Raw genomic sequence first — 24,998 nt, 5'->3', positions numbered from 1 at the left:
GGTAAATAACCGATCAGCAAAACTAAACATGTAGTTCAGTTGTCGGTTCGGTTTGGTCGACCGACGATAAGTACCCTAATGATTTAGAAGCAAAGACATTACCTAACCTAATAAACAAGAAAACAATTCTCTGGGGCGATCGTCTCTCCGTCGAAACCAAACCATGAGCGAGGAAGATTACGAGGAAGATCTCCCCAGTAAGCTCTCTAGCTCTCTTCCTAAGTAGCAGATCTAGCTAGTTCGATTTATGGAATCTCTAATTCTACTTTAATCCCATATTTTCCTCGTTTCGGTTTTTTTTTTTTTTTTTGTGTGTGAAGCTTGTCATTACGTAAAATCATACGTCTTCTGGGACGTCGAGGATTGCCCAATCCCTGAAGATGTCAGTCTTGATTCGATTTCTTGTAATATCAACTCAGCTCTTGAGAAATTGGGTTATTATTGTGATTGTCTGCTGGAAATCAATGCTTATTGTGAGAAGAGTATTGGCTCAAGTGATGAATTGTACCATGCGGGAATCTACGATATACCCGAAGGTGAATTCCTTTTTACCTAAACACCTCTCTTAATACTCTTTTTTACTTATGTAATCATACTCATCATACATGTATGTTTTTTTTTCCAGGAGATAGACATATTAGGGTTAACTTAATGTTAAATCTAATGCTTCTTACCGCAACGTTCCATACTAAGAACAACCCAAAACTTTTGATGGTGATCTCAAAAAGCCTCCCGAATGACACTGAGTTTGCCAGGGTTGTTGGTGCTTTGCAGTCAAGAGGTATAATAGTTCTCTTGGTACAGCCTCGTGATGAGGCCGCATCTCAACAGCTTTTTCGTACTCCAGAGTCAATATCTAATTTAGTTAGAGTAATAAAGCCGGTTGTGAACCAAACTGCAAGTTTTTACCAAGATTTCTCTGGTATGATCTCTATCTCTCTGTCAAAGTATAAAACCAATATGGTCAATATTGTAGTATATTCATTTTTTTCTTTTTAAAAAAAATATATGTATCTCGTTCTTGCAGTGCCTACCAGATACGTGGATGCGCCTAAGACAGGTGTATTCTGGGACGCCCAGGATTCACCACTACCTAATCATCTTGATCCTGAATCCATTTATCAGAGTATCAAATCAGCACTTGAGGGAAAAGGTTATTTTGGTTACATGTCAATATGGGTTTATGCTGACGAGAAGATAACCTTCTCGAATGAATTACTGGATGAGTATCGCAAGTCTGACATCTACTTCCTTCCCCAAGGTTAATATCTATTAGACGTATTGTATTTCTTTTTTTTTTTTGTCTCTATTATATTTACTAATGTAGCATAAATATGTTATACAGTTCCAGGGGATAAAAATCTGAGATATGATAGGATGTTACATGACATTTTTTTATGGGAAATAGACACACCTGGGGGATATGCTGGTCCATCAAATGTGGTCGTCATCTCCAACAACATCAAGATTCAAGGAGACAATAACTTGAGGAGAAATGGCATGCCAAGAATTGCTGACTTCATCTTTAGTCTTACATGTTTTAATACCAGAGCTTATAATTCTTTCTTAGTACAGCCTGAGCTGCTCACACTCACACCAGAACCCTCAGAATGGCCAGGATACCTATTTGACATAGGTGAGGTTATTGGCTTCTTTAGAGTCGCCCCCAGTCAAACTAAGCGGATGCGGAAGAAACGTAGTAGTAAGAAAAATTTCGCCGTCAAAACCAAGAGTGAGGAAGATTTCTCCAGTAAGCTCTCTCTTCTTGATTTTTTTTTATTTGTTTAAGATTTCATCTTATCGAGATGTAGTAGTTATATTTGTAAATTGTTTACCATGCATACACTTGTCTGTTTTGTGAAGGTGCTTACTCGCACGTATTCTGGGACGTCGACGATTACCCGATCCCCAAAGATATCGCGCCTAATTGTATTTATCGCAACTTGAATTTAGCTCTTAAGAAGATGGGCTATCATGGTACTATGGAATTCAATGCTTTTAGTGAGAAGGAGATCCCCTTACTCTTAGGATTAGATGAAAAATCGATGGATCTCCTAAGTATCATGTTCTCACCCAAATGTGAGTACTGTATATATATTCGTTTACTACTTGCTTATACGTATGTATGTGTGACCTCCTAACATGGATCTCTGCTGATTTATCTTCTTTAGGTTCACCTAAAATAGTGTTATGGGACATTATGTACCTAGTAAATTCTTCTCGTCTGCGATTCAATGTGATGATAATCTCAAAAAGACTCACTACTGATGAGGAGTCCATGAGGGTTCTTTGGGCTTTGAAATCGAGAGGTACTAACGTTCTCTTGGTACAACCTCATGATGAAGCTGAATCAGAAATACCATTTCATTGTCCAGCCTCAATAGCTGACTGTACAAGATTTTTAAATGGAGAAAAGCCTATCGACCGTAAAATTGTTGACTATACTGACAATACTTCTTGTACTAGCTGGGAAACTGACACTGATCCTGAAGAAGAGGTAGACATTTGGGTTTGATGTAAAAGCATTCTCACTTTTATATGCTATTTACTTATTTTTGTATTGAAAACAGAACATTCTGGTTTGATGTTTCTTCTATCTGTACATATCCCTTTCTTTCTTAAAGAATGAAGTCTTTAATTACTCGAATAAGATTACTTTTTTGTGTGGACTTATGCAACTATTACTAGGTTGTACCACGGGTCTATTATTTTTTGATATAAAATATAATTAATTTTTTTTTGATATAAAATGTAGTTGATTATGCATGAGTTCATAACTTAAGATGTGAGAGAAGCACATATTATAATGTTAAGTTAGTATTATTAAAATATGGCACTAATATAATTTATAATGAGCACATCTTGTAATTTTTTGTGATGTTCGTAATTTTTTACCCCGTGGAAATATGGCACTATATAATCCTACATAGCTGCATGTAGGAAAGCATAGAGCTGAGTTTAAGTAATTTTGAAATGTATTTTTAAAATTAAGCGTCGATATAAATGAGATTGTGTACCTGCCACAGCATATTAAGTAGGATTCGAATAAGTGAATCGGTTCTAATTTTACTTAAAACCAGACCCGAAATAGACAAAAAGTGATGGCACAAAAATGTACATCAAATAAAATAAAATAAAATATATATATATATCCGTTTATAAAAATTCAAATCACATAATATGGTAAAAAAAATCTAAATATTTTATTAACTTTATGTATTAAATAGTAATTTAAAAAATTAATATAAGATTAAATAAAAGTGAAAGGAGAATTATATATTAATCTAACATATTGATTTTAATTAGGTGGATATATTTTAGGAAATTAATATTAGCATATAAAAAAATGATAGATGTTTGGTTGTAAGTATTGTAAAAAATTTAGTTGGGACTTGTTCGAATACAAAAATAAGAGAGGATGACACAAAAATGTACTCCAAATTGTTAAGATAGATTAGAAAATAATATAGTCCAAAAATCTATCTACTAAATACGAAAGTATATAATGCAAAACAGTTTCATTTGCATTGTAGTCACGTACAATCTAATTAAATGAAAGCAGCTGTTTTAAAAAAATAATAATAATGCAAAACAGTTTACAAAGTCTTTTGACCACAAACAAATGCTTCACCCAAAAGGTGTCAATGGTACCGGTGTCTTTTGACCACAAACAGTTTCCTTAGAAGTATTTACACTCTTTTTCTTTTTCTTTCAATTTCATCTATTACTTGGGTGTTTTATCAGTTTTGGGCGTGTTCATATATATGGTCTCTCTGTTGTTTCTTTAGAAACCTTCTAAGGAATATTAGAAACCATTCATAATATTGCTTGATAATCTAAGATCCATTTGGTGTTGCAGGCAAAATGTTTGTCTAGCGGGAATTTGGAACATAAATTAGTACGCAACGTTTTGTCTTTTGTGAAAGGTTGGGTTTTATTATGCACTAGCCACACAGATTAGCAAATAACCGTTGGGTTTTATTTCAAAGCATAGTAAGATAAGTGTTGGTTATACACTTCAGCGTGCCCAATTATGGTTAAGGTTTCATAACATTGGCTTATGTAGGTTTTTAATAGTGCGTATGTGTGTGATATGATATGCTTCAATGATGATTCACGTACGATCTTCTTATACTAAATAAAACGGCTCCATATCTAGAAATTCAGATTATTTACTCCACAACTTGGTTATGACTTTAGAGTAGATTTAGCACAAGTAAGTCAACAAGTTCCGAATATAAAACTCTCCATAATCTAGATAGATTTAGTTTATATGGGGTTTAAAGACAATTGATGCTTTCTGATTCTTAAACAGTTGGTTATTTTTGGATGTGTATAACTTAACATGATTCCCATACCATGAGCATCCACCACAATGTTTTTGGAATTGTGGGTTTCTTATCAGATAGATATTAAAATACACTTTCTTTTCAGTATTCCGCCTTGGCAGAGTAAACAGTCCGCTCTATACTCTTTTTGTCTTCGACTTTCGTTTAGCTCAGCACTAATACTCCAGTGCTTTTTTTTTTTGTAAAATAAAAACGGCAAGCAAAATAGTTTATGAAAAAACACTTCCCTGGTCATTATGAGTTTTGCTAGTTCTCCCTTGATTTAAACCTAATATGAATGTTTAAGAAACACATCACTGGTCATCTTCTCATACTTAATTTAAACCTTCAATTAAATACATATTAATTTAAACTCATCATCCATATAAAATAATATTCAACTAGGATAACCCGTGGTACACCACGGACAATTAGTTAGTTTTGTTTATAATAATGTTAGACTTTTACGATATTTAATTTAGTAATAAAATTACATATTTTCCATTCTTAAGCTTTTTTATATTTTAACCTTTGGCACAATTATTCTTAAAATATTATAATTTTTATCAGGATAAAATACTATGAAATATTACTGTATGTATAACGTATAATTAATAATAATAATATTTTATATTTATTTAAGAGAATATTATTATTTTGTATATAATGTATAATTATTTAGTTCAGTTGATTGTTAATTTTTTAGAGAGACATATAATATTTAAGGTATACAGTTTAATAATTGATTTTAAAAAAACATATATAGAAAAAAAATTTGATATTGATAAGGAATTTAAATAGAATTAATTAGTTTCTATATAAAAAAATTGATATAATCAATTTACCATATCTCACTTATTGTTTTTGGTACAATTTTATAGAGACTAAAATTGTAAATAAAAAATTTAAATAACTATAACTAAAAGGGTATAATACAAAATGTACTTCAAAAATGTTAATATAGATGAGAAGCATAAGAAAATTATATTAATTTCTTATTTTGATTTCCTTATTTTTATATATAATGTTAATTACTAATTTTAACACATAAAACTTTGTATACTTTAATCACTTTGTAGTATAAATTTCTTTTTTACATGTTTACAATAAATAATAATTTCAATTAAATTGCATATGTTTTTCTTATTAGTTGCACATATTTTCCTTATTAGTTGCATATATTTTCCTATTAAAATTAGTAACTTAATAGACTATTTTCTATTAGAATAGTAATTTAATATTAATTTTTATTTTTATATACTTTTTAAAAAATATTAATTGTAATCTTTTTATCTTAAATACTTTTTAATTTTTCATAAAATTATATCAAACAAAAAGATGAAGCAAATTAAATAAGAGATTAACACCGTTGGCCAAATCCAGCACTGGAATGTTCTCCCGTTATTAGGACATGTGTCGAGACCTGAGTGCCACTTCCTCGTTTACGAGTACATAAAGAACGGGAGTTTGGAAGATATACCGACTGATGTGTTAGCTGGACAGAAAGAGAAGGAGCTAATGAAATACTATTTTCTATAATTTTAACATTACTTTTCATTTTTATATACTTTTCAAAAATGTTAATTGTTATCTTTTTATCTTCAATAGTATTTTTTTAATTTTTTTTAATTTTAAAATAGATTTTTTTCACATGTGTCAAAATAATTACTAATTTTTTTGTAACAAAGCTGTAACAAATTATTTTTGGCTACGGAAAACATGTTATTCTTACATAATTTTTTGTAACTATACAACAAATTTTTACTAGTGATTATTGATATACTTTGAAAACTAAGTTTTGTATCATATAAATGAAAAGATGATTGATTGATGGTTAGAGATGTTAGTTAGTTAAATATAACTTTTTTTGGATTATTTTTGTCAAAATCGCTTAGAATTAAGTCGATTTCTAATAGCATCTTGTAATAGCATCTGGATCGGTTTATTTTTAAAATTCGATCCGGTTTAATTAAATTCGATCCGGTATAAATTTCGTTTCGGTTCATAAGATAGAGTAGTGTGTTGGAAAGAGAGAGAATAATAGAACAGAACAGTGATGAATTCAGCGTTTCGAAACGTTCACTTGACTGCGTCTCGTTTGATAAACCCTAACCCCTTTTCTTCTTCGATTCTCCATTTCCTTCCTCTCTTCTCCGGCGACGCTGCTCCTCGGCGTTCCAATCCCCTCCGTCATCGAATCGTAGTTTCCCCTTTCTACTCCACTTCACCTTCTTCTTCTTCTTCTTCTTCCTTCCACATTCCTATGGAGGGAGGAGATGATCAGGTGCCTCCTCCACCTGCTTCTCAGTTGCTTGAGAAACAGTTCGAGAGCTTCCGTGTTCAGTTGGAAGAATCTGCAGCTTTGAGGGAGCAGATTCGTGCTGTGGTTATGGAGATTGAGTCCGCTACGAGGCTAATCCAAGCTAATCTTCTTCTCGTTCATCAGTCTCGACCTATTCCTGGTAAATCATTAGCCTTTACACAATTCTTAGCTAAATGTTTGAAATGGCTTCCTGGGTTTAACTTCTCTTTCAAGAGAAGCAACTAAAAGTGAAGAACTTGTGTACTCGTTCTTTAAAAATTTGATTTTTACTTACGAGAATGCTTATGTTTTGTGGATGGATTCAGAGGTTATCGAGAAATCTAAGGAAAAACTCAATGATTTGAAGAAGTTTTACGGCCGGCTTGCGGAGATTCTTCGGGAGTGTCCTGGACAGTACTATAGGTAAATTTTGATAGCCAGATGTAGTAAGTTTTTGTATTTGCAATGCACTTTCTGCAATGGTTTAGTGATTAAAAAGGTTTTGTAATTTAGGTACCATGGAGACTGGAGAAGTGAAACTCAAGCAGTGGTCTCCCAGCTTGCTTTTATGCACTGGCTTGAAACTGGTTCTCTTCTTGTGCATACGGAAGCTGAAGAAAAACTTGGGTGTATGTCTCTTGATCTCAGTTTTACTCTTTTTTTTTTCCTTGCTTCCAATATCATATCATGGCCTAGTTGTTGTACTAAGAACAGAACCTGATTCTTGCTGGTTCTCTCACATACTTTGGAAAAAGTACATAAACTTTGAACCTTTTGCCTGACCTGTCTCAGTTGAAAAATTGAATGAATCAGTCTAGTCTTCTCAATAATCAAATTCAGTTTGCCACTAGTCTCCTTCTTTTCGTAGTTAATTGACTCTCCTATGATTCTTTATCAGTTTGTTGATTTCTCTACCTTGGTCTTACTCATTGTTATTGATTTTATCCTAAGGCTTTGTTTCATCCTGCATTTTATCCTAAGGCTTGATCTTTCACCTCAATTGAGTGATTTGTTGCTGTTTTCCACAAACTCAGTTATTCTCTCTTAGGATGGATGATGATGCTATGGTTGATTTTACATTACTTTGGTGTAGAATAGACAGTTTCCCAAGTGTTGTTTTGTTTAAAATCTGGAATTGTAATTTTTGCCAAAATACTTCTCTTTGATGAAACTAAGCAGAATATTTCTTCTAATTCCACTTCATTGTATTTCAGTGAACAGTCTGGAGTTTGGATTGGAGACTGAAGATTATCTGACTGGTATGTTTCTGAGAAATAACTTTCTAATTCTATAGATCAAATAAGCCCCTGACCATTTTATGAATCACAAGATTACTTATAGTATTTGATCTTCCGCTTTTTCAACATTTTGCAGGAATCTGTTTCATGTCAAACGACTTGGTATGATCAATTTTTCACCCTTAATTCTTACTGTCCATCTTATCCCCTTAGCATCCCACTCGATAGTAAATCATTTATTCGGGTATGATGCAATGTTTGAACAGCCTAGGTACGTGGTTAACCGAGTGACAGCAGGAGACTACGACTGCCCGAGAAAAGTGATGAATTTCTTGACGGATCTTCATGCAGCTTTCCGTATGCTGAATCTCAGGAACGATTTTCTGCGCAAGAAATTCGACAGTACGTCTATATAAACCTCTCTGACTGCTCTTTTCTCCATATGCATTAACGAGTGTGAGATTGTATAACATAAAACATTTTGATCGTATGATTGAACTGTGTGACTGACAGGTATGAAGTATGACCTAAGAAGAGTGGAAGAAGTTTACTATGATGTCAAGATCCGAGGTTTAATATCCGGTGGAGATCTTCCTGGCGTCCAAGGAACCCAAGGCCAACCTTAACAAGTCTATCTATGTTTTTTTAGCTCCAGCAATGAAAACGGCAAGAAGTGTTGTAGTTTCAATCCCTGAAAACGACACGTATTTTTTCTTCTTCTTTTTTTTGTACCTTTTACGTTAACATCTGAATTGTGTGGGCCTATTGAGTAACAAACCAGAAGCCCATGTTTTAATCGTTTAGAATGTTAGTGTATGTGTGTGAATCGAAATGAGAGAGTCACTAAACGGCGTGAAAAGGAATCGCAACTTTTGCCGTTATCCGAGTCAGCAGCAGAGGGACCCTTTTGTACAATATAACAGTAGATAGATTGATGAACAAACATAACATCTGTCATCGTTGCGGACTTGAAACGCACGTTATATTTAACATTAGACGGTGCCTTTGCCTTACGTGTCATTGTTTTGGATTTCAAAACTAAAATAAAATCTGCTTTTGGAATCCGGGGCAACAAAAACAAATCACATAAAACAAAAAGAAATAATAATATTCTTTAACTCCAAACAGCAGTCGTCGCCAGTCGCCATTAACCTCCTCCGTCAGTCAGTGTGTTGTGTTCCTTCTTCTTCTTCTTCTTCTTCTCCTCTCGAAGTCTCTGTTTGGTACTTTTTTTTTAGAGCTTTGTTTATGTTTCTCTGACATTGTATTTATCCCATATCTACAATGGATGTCTAATGTCTTTTTAAAGTTCAGATTTTTTTTTTTTTTGTTTGAAATAGATCGTAATGTGTATGTATAATCTCCTTCGATTTTTTTTTTTTTTTTTTGTAATCTCGGATTGTTCAAAACTCCAGGTGTGTTCGTTTTAAGGAAGATTAAGCGAAGCAAGCAGGTAGATTTTTTATTTTAATTTTGTGGTGTAATGTAACAGATGTAACTCTCTGGCCCACTTTATACTACGTCGTATTTGCATTTGATTTGGTGATCTGTGTAAAAACAATAGTAGTATAGTATACATACGCTTCTCTCTGAAAGTTTTGATTTTTCTTTTTGGGTTTATTTTATTTTATGGAACTATCTATCTTCTTCTGATATCATCCGACACAAGTATATATATTTTGTTTTCTTTTTTTTTATAATCTGTATATTATTTGCCTGACTTTAGAATGTCTGTCCTTTGCTCTTCTCTCAAGTAGATTTATGGAGTCTTATTTTATTTATGCTTTTTTTTTTTCTAGACTACAGAGGCATGTTCAATGTTGACTTGTAAGAATGTATGATGAATGAATCTATTAACTGGGGAACACATGCCTGATTGATTTTTTTTTTTTATTTTTTTTTTTTTCCAATTTAGAAAATGAGGTCTAGTTTTTGTGAATCTAGCATGTAAGTTAAGATTGGGTTTTATGGGCAACATTGTTGTCTGGTTCTGTTCAATTATTTTGACGTACCTTTTAATTTCTAGTAGTGGACTTGACTTGAATCATTGTGGACCTTTTAGGATGGACAGGACACCCGGTTTTCCTGCTTCTGGATTCAAGTGTGACACTGTGAGATTCTTCTTCTTCACTTGTGTTCCTTTGGTTTTGGTTGTATATTAGGATGAATTTTCCTTATGATTTTTACTTAAATCTTTTTCTTTTTTTATCTTGATAGGTTGATGAGAATGTTTGCCATTCAAACGAGTACAAAATGAGTGACATGAAGCGTTTTCTAATGGAACCTACACATGACAATACCGCGGTAGACAGTTTCTTAGGTCTCGGTATGGAGACTATGGGCTTAAGCTCCACCATGGATGAATTTTCTCATGCATTTGACTTTAGCTTTCTCCCAGATTATGGTAATATTGAGTCAATTGAATGTTTTGTAACATTTTGTAAATCGGAGTATCGTTAATGGCTTAATGCTAGAGTTCTCTTTCACTCTGTTTATAAGGTGGACTAGACTCTTGTACCACTCAAGATGTGGAAGCTGGTTTAAAGTTCCAAGTATGTGTTCTCTCTTTTATAATCTCTAGTCTCTCTATCACATGGTTTCTTTCTTGAACTGAAGTTTCTTATCATCTCCTAGATTCTTGATGGCTTTCTTGATGAAGTTGAGGAAGTGGAAGATATCTACGCATCACATGATCTTTCTTCTACTAGTAACCATATCCTTCCAGGTAAGTTTATGTACGTGATTCTATCATCCTAGTGGATCTCTGTGCAATATATGGTTTATAATCCAATCTTACCTGCAGAAACTGAAGACATGAAGAAAGTATCTGAATTAGAAGATGGTGGCCCCTATGGTAATATAAGCTTCCATTCAGAATCTTATTCTCCTGGAATAAGTGGAAGCACCGGACTTTCAGAGTGGTCAAAAGAAACCGTTCCACATGCTGAATCCCAAAACGTATCCAGAGAAAAACTTAAAGATAGTTTGGATTCAAATGAGTCAGAAGATGACAAGAAACCACTATCCACTTTTATAGGCTCTTGGGCTAAACGAAGCAGGAATCGGAAGAAGAATTTTCCCAACACCGCTTACAGAAGGTAATAGTTCAGTGATTAAAGTCTTATTCTGAATATATAATCACAGACATCAGATTTCCTAGTGAAGCTCTCTCATTTTTAATGTTGCAGATTAGATTCTTCTGGTGAAAGAATGTCTTATGACTTTAGGCCCCGGAAAGGACCTATAAAGAAATACATGCATACTTCAACGGTTTGTCTTACTAGCTCGTTAAGACTACAGAGTTTCCCCATTTTTTTCCTTCTAAATTATGTAAACCAAACCCATTTCATATTGCAGGAGAATACATTTCCTGATGATCAACTAACTTCATCTGAAAGTGAGGATGACATCTCTGTGAGAAAGACATCCAGAACCAGAAGTGACAGGAGAAAGCATCAGAGAATGTGGACTGTTGATGAAGTTATGACGTTGGTTGATGGTATTTCTCACTTTGGTGTTGGAAAATGGACCGATATAAAGAACAACTTCTTTCAATCTGCGACGCACCGCACACCCGTCGATATCAGAGTAATTTACCGTTCACCTTAATATCAAACTCATCAATTAGTAGTGCTTAGTGTCTCAGTTCTTCTACTCCTTGAACCTATGCAGGACAAATGGCGTAATCTACTGAAAGCAAGTTATAATGCTGGAGAGGTTTGTTTTTTCTCTTCTTTTGTCAACAAAAATAAATCATATTATGAGAAATCCTCTGTAACACAACTCTGAAATATACAGGCTGAAGAAAGACGAAAGTCATCGTCTCGCCCTATGCCGAAGGATATTCTACATCGTGTAAGAGAACTTGCATCACGCCATCCATCTCCGTTCTCCAGATCATCGTGTTTGGTTTATGATTCCTCAAGAAGCCAAAGCACTTCAAAGAAGAAGAAGAAGAGAAGTTGATATAGAGAAAGTCTAGAGAAGCTGTAGAGATACTAAACTAAAATCGATTTTTATCTGTCTTGGAAAGTAAAAGTTCTCTTTAGGATATCATCACTATTATCTGCAACATCTAAGTCCTTCCATGTGAAGTTTCTGTTACTGAAACCGAGAACGACTTCGATTCACAAAAGCTTTTGCTTACTTCCTTTATATTCTCCATCCTCCAATGTGAATAAACTAACAAACAGCAGCGACACAATCCAATATTTTTGTCTGAAAATACATGTTCACTCACTCACACACACCTGTTTCTTGCAGTGTCTATGTAACTGTTTTAAGTAGCTTCTCATCTGGGAAAGAGCAGATGGAAAACAAGTAAAAGATTTGAGTGATTAGCTTTAACACTTGATGTATTTGATTAACCTTTAAAAGTTGAGTGTGTACATTGACATCAAATTAGATAGCAAGTCACTTTATTAAAAAAATTCCAATAATATATAACACACATAATATAATACTATTGAAAGGTTTTGGGATGCTAATAATAAAAGTACAAACATGAAACAAATGTCCGAGTCTGAGAGGTCAGTTTCGACATGTTCAATGGCCAAGATAAGATGATGATTAAAAATATATATTTTTTCTATACTCCATGAAAAAGGGAGAAGAAAGAGAAGTATAGAGATAACATCATAAGAGTTGCACATGCACGCAATAAATTCTAAAGTCAGAAGAAGCCAGCTTAGTTCAGAGTGGCAGTCCTTGTTAATTTACTTGACAGACCAAAACCAACTTCAAAACACACACACAACACAAACATAACAGATAGATAGATCTGAGAGAGACATTTTTAGAAGAGAAATGGTGTAAGAATGAGGATCTCTTACTCAATTGAAGGGAACATTTTTGTGAATCCTTAGGGGGATGAATCCTAATCAATGATACTCGTTTCTCTTCTATAATGGACCCTCCAACATTGACACTTCTCCATCTATGTACCCCTCCTAGAGACAATAGGCCTTTCACCATCCCTATCTCAACTTTGTGAACCACATTCATCCCCGCGTACTTTCACTGCACTATCTATGCGCTTTTGGTTGGTAAAAAGTTAAAAGCTCACTTGTTAAAGCTAGGCTACCTAATTATACTGCTAATGCTGATCATACTTAGCTAACATCATCGTAGGTTTCTACATTAGCCCATGTGTAGATAGTTCAAAAAGTCACCTGAGCTAGAGCACTGAGCTGTTTAGAACCAACATAACTCTAGGAAAATTCAAGAGATCTGGAGGCTGAGCATTTTCTGCAGATCAAACTGAAAGTGCCCATGCATGAATCATTAACCAATATCACACTATCTCCAAGAAGATTTAGACCCATCCCTGGACCCTGTTCCTTCAGATCTTATCTCCTCTCTATCTCTGTTCATCTTGTCTTGTGGGGTCTTAATTCCCCGTGAAACTTCAAGAACTCTGACACCAATGTGAACTAGGCAATTTTTTTAATCACATCTAACCATAGAGTATATGTTCGTACAGTTTCAGCAATGCAACTCTATCAACACAAGTAACAGAACCGCACGGTTGAATAAAGTACTGTATCATTTAAAAGTTGCCCATCTCACCCCCTTTGGCTAACTGTCATGTCCCAACATTTATTGGGGACCTCTGATATTTCTACTTCGGCATATATATATAGACTTGTCCTTCACCTTGTACTACTCATCAAAAAACATATTATCTCATCAAAACATTTTTTTTATCAATCTATCTTATACTAGATATTAATCGTCTCCTCCTACTAAAATGAAGAGCAAGTTCATTAAGTCCTTTGAAAAGAAACTGAAAAAGATGACAAGCAAAGTCATAATACCTTGTACGTCTTGCGAGGCATGCTACGAGAGAATTTGCTGGGCATTCAAGAAGGAAGCTGAGGTGACACCAAAAGATGTCCCTAAGGGACACTTGGTTGTATATGTGGGTGAGGAGTACAGGAGGTTTGTGATAAAGATCACCTTGCTTAAACACCCACTCTTCCGAGCATTGCTGGATCAAGCAGAGGATGCTTACGGTTTCAGTGCAGACTCCAGACTATGGATTCCATGCAATGAGAGTACCTTCCTCAATGTTGTCCGTTGCGCTGGTGCTCCCCAGCATCAGAATAACTGCATATGTATCTAGGAAGGTTCTTGTACAGGGAACTCAAGACAGTCATTGATTTCTCCGGCTCCACGTTTACAAAAAGAATATTGTTTAATGCTAAGCTATCAGGGTACACTAATAATGTAAGACTTTTTGTATTAAATGTGTCTTTAAATTCAGTGGGGAATGAATTATTAGCTACAAGGAAAGCAATAAAATACGATTGAAGTTCTGTGTCACACTTCTCCAGCTCCAAAGAAATACATAAGCCACAAAAGCAGAGCTTGTTTCTGAATAAGAGACACTAAAACATGAAAAATTACTCAGAAACATGGCAGAGCTCCATTGTTTTCAATTAAACTGAACCAACAAACAACTTTACCTTCCCTTTGTTTCTAGTGAGGGCAGAGGGAGAGAGCATATAAGCCGTGTTGAAACAGCTTTACTTTCTCACACATCTCAAGACAAAGGCTAAGCCGTGTTGAAAGCAATATTTCTGAAACCAGATGGCTTAGTTCTGCAATACATTTCAAATTAAAGAACAAACTGAAACTCTCCTCTGATGCAGCTGTTATACAGTCACTGATTAATAGGAACAACCTCCAAATTGGGAATACTCTTTCCTGCTGTTATATCCTATCACTACAAGAACGTAGAAGTAAAAAACCACGGAAGAGTTCTTGAAAGAATCAGTCAAAAAGAATTATGACCAAGAGTTAGGTCTTTCATTGGAAGCTAAATATGTATGTTACCCATTGCATCAATCGATATAAAAATGTTGTATCCACATAAAGAAGGTCAAATGGCCAAAGTACATTTAAGCTTGATCTACTATTATCATTACCAAAATGAAAAAGAAAAAAAACTTGATCACCTCGTGGTATTGATATCAACAACTGCAGCAAGATATATACAAAGGAAAATCTTGCAAATGAGTATACACAGTAGTTGTATCATTCTTCCTCTTTCACAGCTCACAAGTAATCCTAAGTGCGTACATACATTGAATTGTTGGCAATCTTATCAATCAACATCACTTCTAAAACCAAAGGAACCTCAGTTCATGACACCTTCTGGCGCAGAGATTTAGCCACTCGCATTGAACATCGAAGCCAAGGTTTTCTCCTTTGACAACCCGAAAGATTTATCCTACAGATCCACAATTCATTATCATCTCAGCCCATCGATCAAGTTCTCCATTTCTCTTCTCCCAAACCTCCTACCGTCTGCGTGCGCATCTTTACACCTAGCTGCTAAGTAGAACACTAACCAAGCCGCCATGAAGTAAACTTCCAACGCAGATTGGACCACAGAAGCAAAGCTTTTCCCTAGGATACGAACCAGAAACCATCTGAAGAAAGACCCACAAAGAATAGCTTCAAGACACTTAAGCTGCACAGCCTGATGCAACAAAAGAGAAATCAAATAGAGACCTTCCTTCACTATCTCCCTGCCCCTCCTTCTTGAATCCACAATAGCAACAAAAGCATCAACAGCTAATATCAAACCAACAAGCGTATCAAGTAGAAACCAAGCGAACAAGAAACCAGATATCTCCTTCTCGAAACCTCTGATCCATGGAGGCATCACAGTGAAAGGCATCAGCTTTAACCTCACAAAGAGCTTAAAAAACGAGTACTGATCTTCAACCTCTCCAAAATACCATAAACCAAGAAGCTGTGTCAAAGCATCCTTCACGGCCCATCTCATCAAAACGAATCCTGTAACTCTCCTAAACCCCAATCTTGAACCAGTCCAAACAACACCAAGAAACGAAGGAAACCTACCGAGCAAATCGTTGATTACAGTAACGAATATAATCGCCAGCACCAATGAGTAAACAGTAGTAAACCCTATAATCACCCATCCATACGCAGCGGATAAAAAGCTCACAAGAAAGAACAGAGCCGCAGCATCATGACGACCTAACTCCAATCCTTTGAACAACATCTTCAGATCCACAAAACTCTCAAAGTCTTCACCTTTCTTCTTCTCAGAGTCATCCAATTCTATTTCTTTATCATCATCATCTTCCTTCTCAAGCTGCCGTAAAACGACGCCGGAGCGGATGATCTGAGGGAGGAGAAGACCATTATCGGCGATAGGGCGAGAGAAGCCAGAAATGGTCTCAAATCCGGAGAGAAACACAGTCGTCGCGTTGATAGGCGAAGGAAAAAAAGAACCTTGAAGAGATCGGCGATGAGGATCGTGTTCGTCCGTGGAGAAGAAGTCGTCGTCAAGGGTACCAAGGCGCGTGAGCTGAAGAAAAGGAGCACGTCGGTGATTGTGGAAGCGCGTAGGAGCGTGGGAGTGAGAGTTGAGAGGGAGACGAGAGAGGAGAGAGCGAAGGGAAGGGTCAGTGTCGACGAAAGAGGTTAAAAGGAGAGAGCAATGATCGACGAGGGAGTGGAAGGAGAAGAGGAGGAAAGTGAGGAAGATGAAAGTGAGTGGGTGGGTTGAGAAGGAAGCTGTGGTTTGACGGAGGAGCTGGGTTGTTGTACGGAGGCGGTTCAGCCGCGCGTGGTGGTTGTGGTGGTGGTGTTGATCGGTCATTGTTGTTGTTTCACTATTCGCTCCCGCTACTTTGGGGGTAGATCGAGAGAGAGAGAGAAGAAGAAGAGAGATTAACTCTGTTTTGTCTATTAACGTATTGGAGCTGTATTGTTTGTATTTGACTCTAATGGGCTTCTAATTGGGCCTTAATTGTATAATTTTGCTTCATTTATCTTTTTCTGGTTGGGCAATTTCACGCTATAGAATATATGTAGTTCCGGTCTTCCGAGTGCAAATAACATTGTGTTATTTTTTTGGTGATTTTAGATAATATAAACAAAAAAAGAGTTATCGGTGTGGGGTGTGATGATCATTAAAATTCGTATTTGATTGTGCATTTTTTATGTTTGTCAAACATACTTAAAATTAAGTTTTTGGCTTTGAAAACCAAAAAAAAAATACATAGGGAAAAAAGTTTACAAAACAAAAATCCTAAATGTTACATTTTAACATGATGCATCACTGTTAGTGCTACCAAACAAAAGATAGAAAAAAAAAAAACATTGAAGTGTTATGATTTTTCGTTTTATTTATGGTTTCTCTTATAAGAATTGTTTTATTTTAGTTTCAAAGTTCTATATAAGAAATCTTATAACCGTAGAACGTGTGATTAATCAATACTTTTTGGAAGATTACAATTTACATTAGACTGGTTAAGTTTTCATTTTTAGTTGGTAAACATTTTCTTGTTCAAGTCAAATCGATTTTTTTCCTTTATAGTAAAGAGAAAAAAACATTTTCCTAATTAATTTGTGGTGTTTTGTTATGGAGACTTCAATATAATGTGGAATTTGAGAAAGAAGAAAAAAAAAAGAATTATGATTCACACTTTGTAACAGAAAAATTGTTTCTTCATCTGATGAGAACTTACAATGAGTTTTACAGCACAAATTTTAATTTAGACAAACATAAATCCACTTCACAGACAATCATTTGGTAAAATTATTCAGACATTTTTTTAAAAAGTAAAAAAACTTTTCAGTAAAGTAAAAAAACAGAGGAGTTTACTCTTAGTTAACAAATGGCAATGGGAGCTCCGTTCCACTCATTGAGACATTCCATCATCGGATCAATGATTTTGCCTTCACAAATAGCCGTGAAAACCTTGTCGAACTCTTCTCCAGGAGACGTCACTTTCTCACCAGTCAAAAGCTCTGTTCCAATCTCTTCCCTCACGAATCTGTACAAAGGATACGACCTACACTCCTTGATCCTGTTCGGGATAGCCGATGTTCCGTTATCGTAAGCCGCTCTCGCCGCCTCAACTTCTTTCGGTAGAACCGCCTTGAGCTCCTCCTCGAAAGCTCCAATCTTATGGAAGATCGAAGTCACTGCGTTCTTCTCACTCTCACCATTGATCAAAGCATGATCAACAATAACCTGTCTTAGCTTCTGGATCAACGGGTACGTCGCGCTACAAGGATCGTCAGCGTAAGTGTAGACTTGTTCACGGTCGACGACTTTGAGTAAATCTTTCTCGCAGAAACGAGAAGGGTGAAGCTCACCGTTGACTCCAGTAGTAAGAACTTTCTTAGCCACTTGAGAGACAGTGTTCTTCACAGTCTGTCTTAGATTCTCTTCCAAGTGTCTCAAATCCACAGCTTGGCAAATCGCAACGAGGAACGTTGTTGACATAAGCTTGAGAATATCAACAGCTTCAGAAGTCTTGCGTGAAGAGATTAATCCAAGAGAGTTCACGTCTTGGTTATGTTGCTCTGCTGATTGAACATGACTAGTCACAGGATTAGCCAAGTACTGAAGCTCTGAACAGTAAGAAGCCATAGCGATCTCAGCTCCTTTGAAACCGTAATCCAAACTAGGATTCCTCGAAGCGGTTAGATTCGAAGGTAAACCATTGTTGTAGAAGTCATTCACAAGCTCAGAGAACTGAGCAAACATGAGTTTACCAATCGCAGCAATAGCCAACCTCGTGTTGTCCATCGAAACACCGATCGGTGTTCCTTGGAAGTTACCACCGTGGATCGCCTTGTTCCTCGATACATCGATCAAAGGGTTATCGTTTACAGAGTTGATCTCACGCTCGATCGATTTAGTCGCGTAACGGATCACTTCGATCTGAGGACCTAACCATTGAGGAGATGTACGAAGAGCGTAACGATCTTGTTTAGGTTTCTGTAACGGATCCATCTCGTGAAGCTTCTGAGCTAACTTCATATACGAGCTTCCGTCGAGTATATGTTCCATGATCGCCGCAGCTTCGATCTGACCAGGATGATGCTTAAGCCTGTGAGTGAGATGATCGGTGAACTCAGGCTTACCACTCATCACCTCCGCGAACACCGCTGATAAAATCTCAGCTAAAACAGAGAGAACGTTAGTCTCGAACAACACCATCGACGCCATTCCTGATCCAACCGCCGTGCCATTGACAAGCGCAAGACCTTCCTTGGGCTGCAAGTCAAAGAATCCAGAACTGATTCCAGCTAATTTGAAGGCTTCTTCAGCTGTCAAAGCTTCACCGTTGGGACCGGTGGCTTTGGAGTTAGGACGTCCGGTTAAAATTCCGGCGATGTAGGAGAGAGGAACGAGGTCCCCTGAGGCGGTGATCGTACCGCGGAGTGGGAGTGATGGAGTGATGTTGCAGTTGAGGAAACTTGTGATTGCTTCGAGGATCTCGAATCTGATACCGGAAAAGCCTTGGAGGAGTGTGTTGATACGTACAAGCATGGCTGCTCTTGTGGCGGAGTGTGGCAATGTGTGGCTCGTTTCTTTCGTGCTTCCGAATATTCCGGCGTTCAGGAATCTGTAACGAACACATAAACATTCGAATTGTGTGTTAAATTAGTTAGTTATATAAATTTAAAAAACTCTTAATTAAAATATAACCCGACCCGACTTGACCCGGATATTTGACTCGACCTAACCCGGATATTTCCCATGCAACGTCATAATTAAGTGATTTATAAACCTTAACGGAGTTGTTGTTTCCCGTGATTTTAATAATTTGAAAGATTCATTATAAATTTATTTAAAATGTAGAAATATTTAATAAATTAATTAGAAGGTAAGAAAAATCTAGATTAGAAAGAAATTAAAAGCAAAAATCTTGAAAAAGAAATATATCAAAACAAACTAATTCCTAACATTTATAAATTTTCACTGCAACCAACTAGAAACTGCCACGTATATGCCTATATATGTTACCACTAAAAACTTAAATAATTTATGATAAGAGAAACAAAAAGGAAATGATTTATTATTTACCTAATAAGCTCCTTTTGAAGTGCGACACCATTTTTGGTCCTGCGATGAGAAGTAGCACCAAAACCAGTGGTAACACCGTAACTATCAGTGCCTTTGTTCATACTCTCCATAACCCAATCACTGCTAGCGTTCACACCGGCTCTAGCAGTCTCGGACAGCTCCACTTTCACACCGTTACCAATGGTTGAGATCGCAGCGACTTGTCCAATGGTCAGAGTCTCACCTCCAAGATTCACAACTGGCTTCCTAAACTCCTCAACCATTCTCTTCACTTCATCCAAATGGCTACCTTTCATTTGCTCAGCTGCAGCTCCCCAGTTGAGAGGATCAGCCGCGTTGATCACCATGTTCTTTGTCTTCATATCTCCACCGCATAACATAGCTTCGATCGATCCTCCTCCATTGATCTTGTGTGCTCCGTTAACCTCCATTTTAGACTTCTTAGTTTTACAAAAGAGGAGATTAAATTTTTAAAGGAGGAGGAGATTACAAAGATCTCTAAGGAAGAGAAGAGAGATATGTAATATTATGATCGATAATATATTGTGTTGGTTAAGGAATTGTATTTGTTCCTGAAGAAGATTAGATGAATGAAGGGTGGTTTAAATAAGGATGGTAGTGTTTGTTGGTAGGTAAGCGCATACAGAGCTAGTTTTTTTTTTTTTTTTTCCATATAATTTTGATTTTAATTTTTTTTTTTAAAATGAATATTAGTGAGAAAGAAGGAGTTGGTTGAGAATTAATGATGACCGTTAGATGGGAGAGTGAGTGGTAGAGATTATAATTCGTGGATTTGGTTTAAGTCGTATATAACTCAACGCGGTGGTGATTTTGTTATTTGGGGGGGGGTCAAACGTCACGGTGGTAAAAAGTGGTCGTGGCTGGTGGCTGACGATAGTTGCATTTCGCGGTTGGTGAGACTATGAGAGATTTTTGTTTTGTTTTTATGAAAGTTATTTTAGTTTTTATTTTTGGAGTAAAGCGTTTTCATTTGTGATGGGAGTAGGTGTGTGTAATGTATGAACGTAATTGAGTCCAATTTAACGTCCCCACCAAAACACTCTTTTAATTTCATTTTTGTTTTTCTTATTTTGATATTTTTCGATCTTGTTAAAACCTTTTATTTTTGTTTTTGTCATTTTGGATATCATTTTAAATTTGATAAGGAAGGGTTTTTTTTTTTGTATTCATTTTAATTATTGTGTTTCTTATTTGTACTTTTCCGAAGTTGTAATAATTCGATTGACTTTTTTAAGTATTGACTTTGTTTTAAAGTGACTCTTTTTACACATTTTCTTTTGTTTATTTTGAGTACAGTTTATATGCACATTTAAATGATTATTTAACTCGGGGAAAAAACTTAATTTTAATGGGTTTTTTTCTGCAAAATATCTCCAAAACAACTAATCTGTACTTTTACTTTTTATTTTTGAAAACCTGCATGCCAATCTCGTGTTTTCAAAAGTAATATATATGCAATGTAATTTTTTTTATCACCACCGTCAATTTTGTAAAATTCTGATAATTTGTCTCATTCTATTCATGACAAAGAATCAGATTTCATACTTGGAACTTTTTAAAAAAAAATTCTTAATGTATATAACCATAAAATTCTTCAAATATATATTCATATATGACATTTATATGTGTATTAATTTTGAGTGAGTCAGTCACACTGTATTTTTTAAGGTAGATAGTAAAATTGTAAATAAGAGCAATTTGAGAGTTTTTTTTTTTCTTTTCTCCCTTTGCAGACAGCCCTTTTTGATTAAATGCTATAGGTATTAGGTGCAAGCAATCATTAGGTGAAAACTGAGAAATTGAAAGTAAGAAGTAAATAAATATTTAAAGCATGCATATATAGCAAAGTTTGATACGTAAAAGTTTCATAATTAGTAATGTCTTGATAGATAGAAGAAATGTACATGTTTAGTTGATTTTGTAATTGAGAAAGATAGATAATTATTGCGTGGATAGCTAGATTGCAAACGATAATACTCACGCGATTATAAGATTCTCAATAGGAGCCGAGTGACGCAACACGCCGTTTGCATGACAAAAGCAAATGTCATTTATATATAATTAATTACAACCCCCATTTTCGTATCTTATCCTAAGTTCATGAAACTATAAATATAAGCACAGATTATTTTATAGTGGACTTTAATGACTTATAATCAGTTTACAAAAAAAAAAAACTTAGAGTTAAGTGTTTATGATTTTTTTATTTTTCTTTTATGATTTACTATTCAAGGAGTATATTGTTATCTTATGTCATTCTTGTCAAACCAAGCATGGAACCATAAGCTAATAATTAAAGTATGAATTCATCATCAAACTCCATTCTTTGAATTAAACGCGTTATATTAATCGAAATGAGAAAATGTAATAGTCATAATCAGTGTCGAAACAAAAGAATAATAGAAACCAATGACCCGAAGGGAGTGCATGGTTGGTCGCAATGATATGGGTGGAACAGGAGAAATGGTGGGTCGTTGTTTAGGCAAGGCAGGCGCCTTCATTGAAACATTTGCATGTGCATGTAAGTTTCCTCCATCGTAGCAGCCTACGCCTAGCAAGCGAAAGTCTCCTATTTATATATTTTTATTATCAAAGGTTAATTATAATTTCGTTGTTTTATACTATATTTTGTTCTGTGTTGACTTCTTCCTCGGGGGAATGACTCAAAACACTGAAGAGTTAACTTGTGGTTTCCTTTTATAATTGACTTTGAGTTTGATTTCGGTTTATAATTTGTAAACTGTTTTGTTTCAAAGATAAGGGTCCAAATGAAAGCAAGAGGAAAGGAGCTTAGCTTCAAAGTGGACGGACTGTATTATAATATACAAGTAAATTTATTTGAAAATGCAGGTGGATTTGGGTCAATGTGAAAGGGAAACTTATGTCAAATATCCGATTTTTGGGTTGGTCAATTTATCCGGTTTACTCTATCTCTCTCTTTCTAGGCTTCTAGCTTAACTTTTTAAGATTTTGCTGTATATCTCTAACTCTTTTAGTGTTGATAAGAGATTAATCGACGTTTCTTCAGTTTTTTTTTTTAGAATAACAAATCGATCATCAAACAAAGATGGATACACGGAGATAGAGTAAAAATGTATGTAGAGTCCACAAATGATTATGGTCGGACGTTTTCTATTCTCCTCCTTGGAACTCGTTAAGGAATAAACCATCATCTCCACTACCCATTTCCTTACCAATAAAGGTGACTGAACATTTCTTCTGGTCGTTGCTTTGCCACTCCCGATCACATGCCAAATTTGCATTATTGGAGAAAACCAGTATATAGAGTTCAAATACAATGATAATGCATGATTTCGTTTCTTAGCTGAAAATGACGAATCCAATACCTTAGCCTTTAGTTGATTATGGGGCAGGTGTCTAGAAAAATTAATGTTTCATTACTATAAGATAGAGAGAGTGCATTCCATGCATGAAAATTGGGATATTTTGCTTTTCACTGTTGAAAACAAATGTGTGGGAGCGTTTGATCAGAGAGCTGTTGTCATTACGATTCACGACTCAACTAGTGTTTTAGAAATTTTCATAAATGCAGTTTCCTATTCTATTATTCATATTTTCTAAGAAACCAGATAAATCAAATAAAAAATTATATGACTTATGTCTTTATGTGTCTTCATTAAAATTAATTAATGATTCAAAGGAGTTTTTTATTTATTTGAAAAGGTTATTTTATTTGTTTATTAAACTGTATCGTTTCTACGTTATGTTTGTGGATTTTACAATCTTTTAAGCTATAATATGTAAGTCCTATGGGCTATGGTGAATTCTATCATAGGCTTTTCAGAACAAATATTTTTTCTAGTGCTAAGTTTGAAAAAAGCTGGAGTCGATCTTTGTCTTCGGTTTTAATGTTAAAGGTCTTTTAATGAACATATTGGTTTCTGTACAGGTTTCATTAATTTTTTTTTTTTTTTTTGAATATTTAAGAAGGTGGTAAGTACAATATATATAAGCAAAACATTTATTATAGAACATGGCGGGCCGATATAATTAAATACGTTATTTATCAGACTGATCTAATCAGAATGGTTTTCATATAGACACCAACCACACGTAAGTAAATCATGAATATATTATTTACATAATGCATTTTTCTCTTTGTGCCTGATCTAGCCAATCGTCTTTCACGAATGATATTGATATTGTTAATGGTTTATCGTATTCTTTACCGGGACAAAACATAAACATGGAAACTTTGTTTCATATCTAAGGATTCCTACATGAAACTATATAATATATATAGAAAACGTCAAGAAAGAATATTTGTAATCGGGAAAAGACAATATCTCTAGGGAACACATATACAGAATTAAAGTTGTTAAGCGAATTATTTGGTCGAAAATATTGTTATTTTAGTGGATTTTTTAGGATGTCATCATCTACATTAAGAAATGACTAATAATTTTTACTTTTTTAAATGGAGAAAAGGGAATGACTAGAATTAGGCCACCAAACAAACAAAGAGAAATGGAGAAAAGAGGGGTAACAACAACCATAGTCGCGAGGATCCATCGGACACCACTCGTCTCACCAAACCCTCTTTTTTTCTTGATCAGACTTCATCATTAGGTCCCACTTTCACATTTTCACCAAACCCCTTTCCTCTTTGCTGTCCAAATCATACTCAACTTACAACACCCCAAACCTAATCAATATGTACACGTCATATATCGAGTTATATCAATACATATATATTACTAATTAAGGAAGTTTAGAAAAGAAGATGGATCCAGTTCAATCATTTGAGTTTCAGGTATTACCCATATATATTCTCAAAACATGTGGTGATTAAGGCCCTCGTCGTTTCATCATTTGATATTTCCATCCAAATGTCCATCTAAATAATGCATCTGAATAATGCACCTGGATGTCAAATGGTCTAACGAACAAAAAAAAGTATAAATCATCTAGATAATGCATTTGAATGATGATGTGTTTGTTTGGTATAGTTTTATATCCATCTAGATGACTTTAATAAGAAAAATGATTAAAATACCTATGTTTTTCATGTTTTAAAATTTTCATCTCAACCATATTAATTCAGTTATTAATCTAAAATAGATTTACAACTACATAAATTATAAATTATTATTTTGACACTAATAAATTTTAATTCCTTTTTTTTTGTCAAAACCTTGTGCCCTTTTTCATTCAATATAAGTAGTAATTACAAGTACAGAGAAGAGGCAAGAGGCAAAGTTTGCAACAATACAAAAAGGGCATTC

General features: G+C 35.1%; 6 protein-coding genes across 10 annotated transcripts; 4 read left to right on the top strand and 2 right to left on the bottom strand.

The window, feature by feature from the left end:
• Nucleotides 1-91: 91 nt before the first annotated feature.
• Nucleotides 92-2,671, top strand: LOC104788941 (uncharacterized). Its single transcript, XM_019245514.2, has 7 exons — nucleotides 92-197; nucleotides 321-536; nucleotides 626-922; nucleotides 1,028-1,261; nucleotides 1,346-1,750; nucleotides 1,864-2,079; nucleotides 2,172-2,671. Exons 1-7 carry the CDS (start codon nucleotides 164-166, stop codon nucleotides 2,513-2,515), a joined length of 1,746 nt encoding a protein of 581 aa, XP_019101059.2. The 5' UTR covers nucleotides 92-163; the 3' UTR covers nucleotides 2,516-2,671.
• A 3,676-nt stretch (nucleotides 2,672-6,347) lies between these two features.
• On the top strand, nucleotides 6,348-8,700 carry LOC104785819 (uncharacterized). The gene is made up of 7 exons (XM_010511103.3): nucleotides 6,348-6,790; nucleotides 6,957-7,053; nucleotides 7,144-7,259; nucleotides 7,845-7,889; nucleotides 8,005-8,030; nucleotides 8,135-8,270; nucleotides 8,382-8,700. Exons 1-7 carry the CDS (start codon nucleotides 6,385-6,387, stop codon nucleotides 8,492-8,494), a joined length of 939 nt encoding a protein of 312 aa, XP_010509405.1. The 5' UTR covers nucleotides 6,348-6,384; the 3' UTR covers nucleotides 8,495-8,700.
• Nucleotides 8,701-8,817: 117 nt separating this feature from the next.
• On the top strand, nucleotides 8,818-12,023 carry LOC104785817 (uncharacterized). 5 transcript variants are annotated; one of them, XM_010511102.3, is made up of 11 exons: nucleotides 8,818-9,091; nucleotides 9,284-9,321; nucleotides 9,931-9,979; nucleotides 10,086-10,272; nucleotides 10,368-10,420; nucleotides 10,503-10,593; nucleotides 10,672-10,966; nucleotides 11,057-11,138; nucleotides 11,226-11,456; nucleotides 11,541-11,585; nucleotides 11,667-12,023. In XM_010511102.3, the coding sequence occupies exons 3-11, from the start codon at nucleotides 9,932-9,934 to the stop codon at nucleotides 11,832-11,834; spliced, it is 1,200 nt and encodes a 399-aa protein (XP_010509404.1). In that variant the 5' UTR covers nucleotides 8,818-9,091; nucleotides 9,284-9,321; nucleotide 9,931; the 3' UTR covers nucleotides 11,835-12,023. The 5 variants fall into 5 exon arrangements, 3 of the variants coding, with proteins under 3 accessions (XP_010509404.1, XP_087308174.1, XP_010509403.1); XR_015558249.1 differs by having other exon boundaries at nucleotides 8,846-9,091; nucleotides 11,062-11,138; XM_087452048.1 differs by having other exon boundaries at nucleotides 8,846-9,091; nucleotides 9,898-9,979.
• A 1,530-nt stretch (nucleotides 12,024-13,553) lies between these two features.
• On the top strand, nucleotides 13,554-14,194 carry LOC104785816 (auxin-induced protein 15A-like). The gene has a single exon (XM_010511100.3). The coding sequence runs from the start codon at nucleotides 13,618-13,620 to the stop codon at nucleotides 13,990-13,992; it is 375 nt and encodes a 124-aa protein (XP_010509402.2). The 5' UTR covers nucleotides 13,554-13,617; the 3' UTR covers nucleotides 13,993-14,194.
• A 487-nt stretch (nucleotides 14,195-14,681) lies between these two features.
• Nucleotides 14,682-16,600, bottom strand: LOC104785815 (uncharacterized). Its single transcript, XM_019245733.2, has one exon. It carries the CDS (start codon nucleotides 16,504-16,506, stop codon nucleotides 15,124-15,126), a length of 1,383 nt encoding a protein of 460 aa, XP_019101278.2. The 5' UTR covers nucleotides 16,507-16,600; the 3' UTR covers nucleotides 14,682-15,123.
• A 735-nt stretch (nucleotides 16,601-17,335) lies between these two features.
• On the bottom strand, nucleotides 17,336-20,264 carry LOC104785814 (phenylalanine ammonia-lyase 1). The gene is made up of 2 exons (XM_010511099.2): nucleotides 19,732-20,264; nucleotides 17,336-19,270 (listed from the first exon to the last, which is right to left on the bottom strand). Exons 1-2 carry the CDS (start codon nucleotides 20,160-20,162, stop codon nucleotides 17,521-17,523), a joined length of 2,181 nt encoding a protein of 726 aa, XP_010509401.2. The 5' UTR covers nucleotides 20,163-20,264; the 3' UTR covers nucleotides 17,336-17,520.
• Nucleotides 20,265-24,998: the final 4,734 nt, after the last annotated feature.

This window comes from Camelina sativa, chromosome 5, assembly GCF_030686135.1.
Source record: "Camelina sativa cultivar CO46 ecotype springtype chromosome 5, ASM3068613v1".
In the NCBI taxonomy this organism is placed as follows: Eukaryota; Viridiplantae; Streptophyta; class Magnoliopsida; order Brassicales; family Brassicaceae; genus Camelina; species Camelina sativa.
This window is presented reverse-complemented; position numbering and strand designations above follow the sequence as displayed.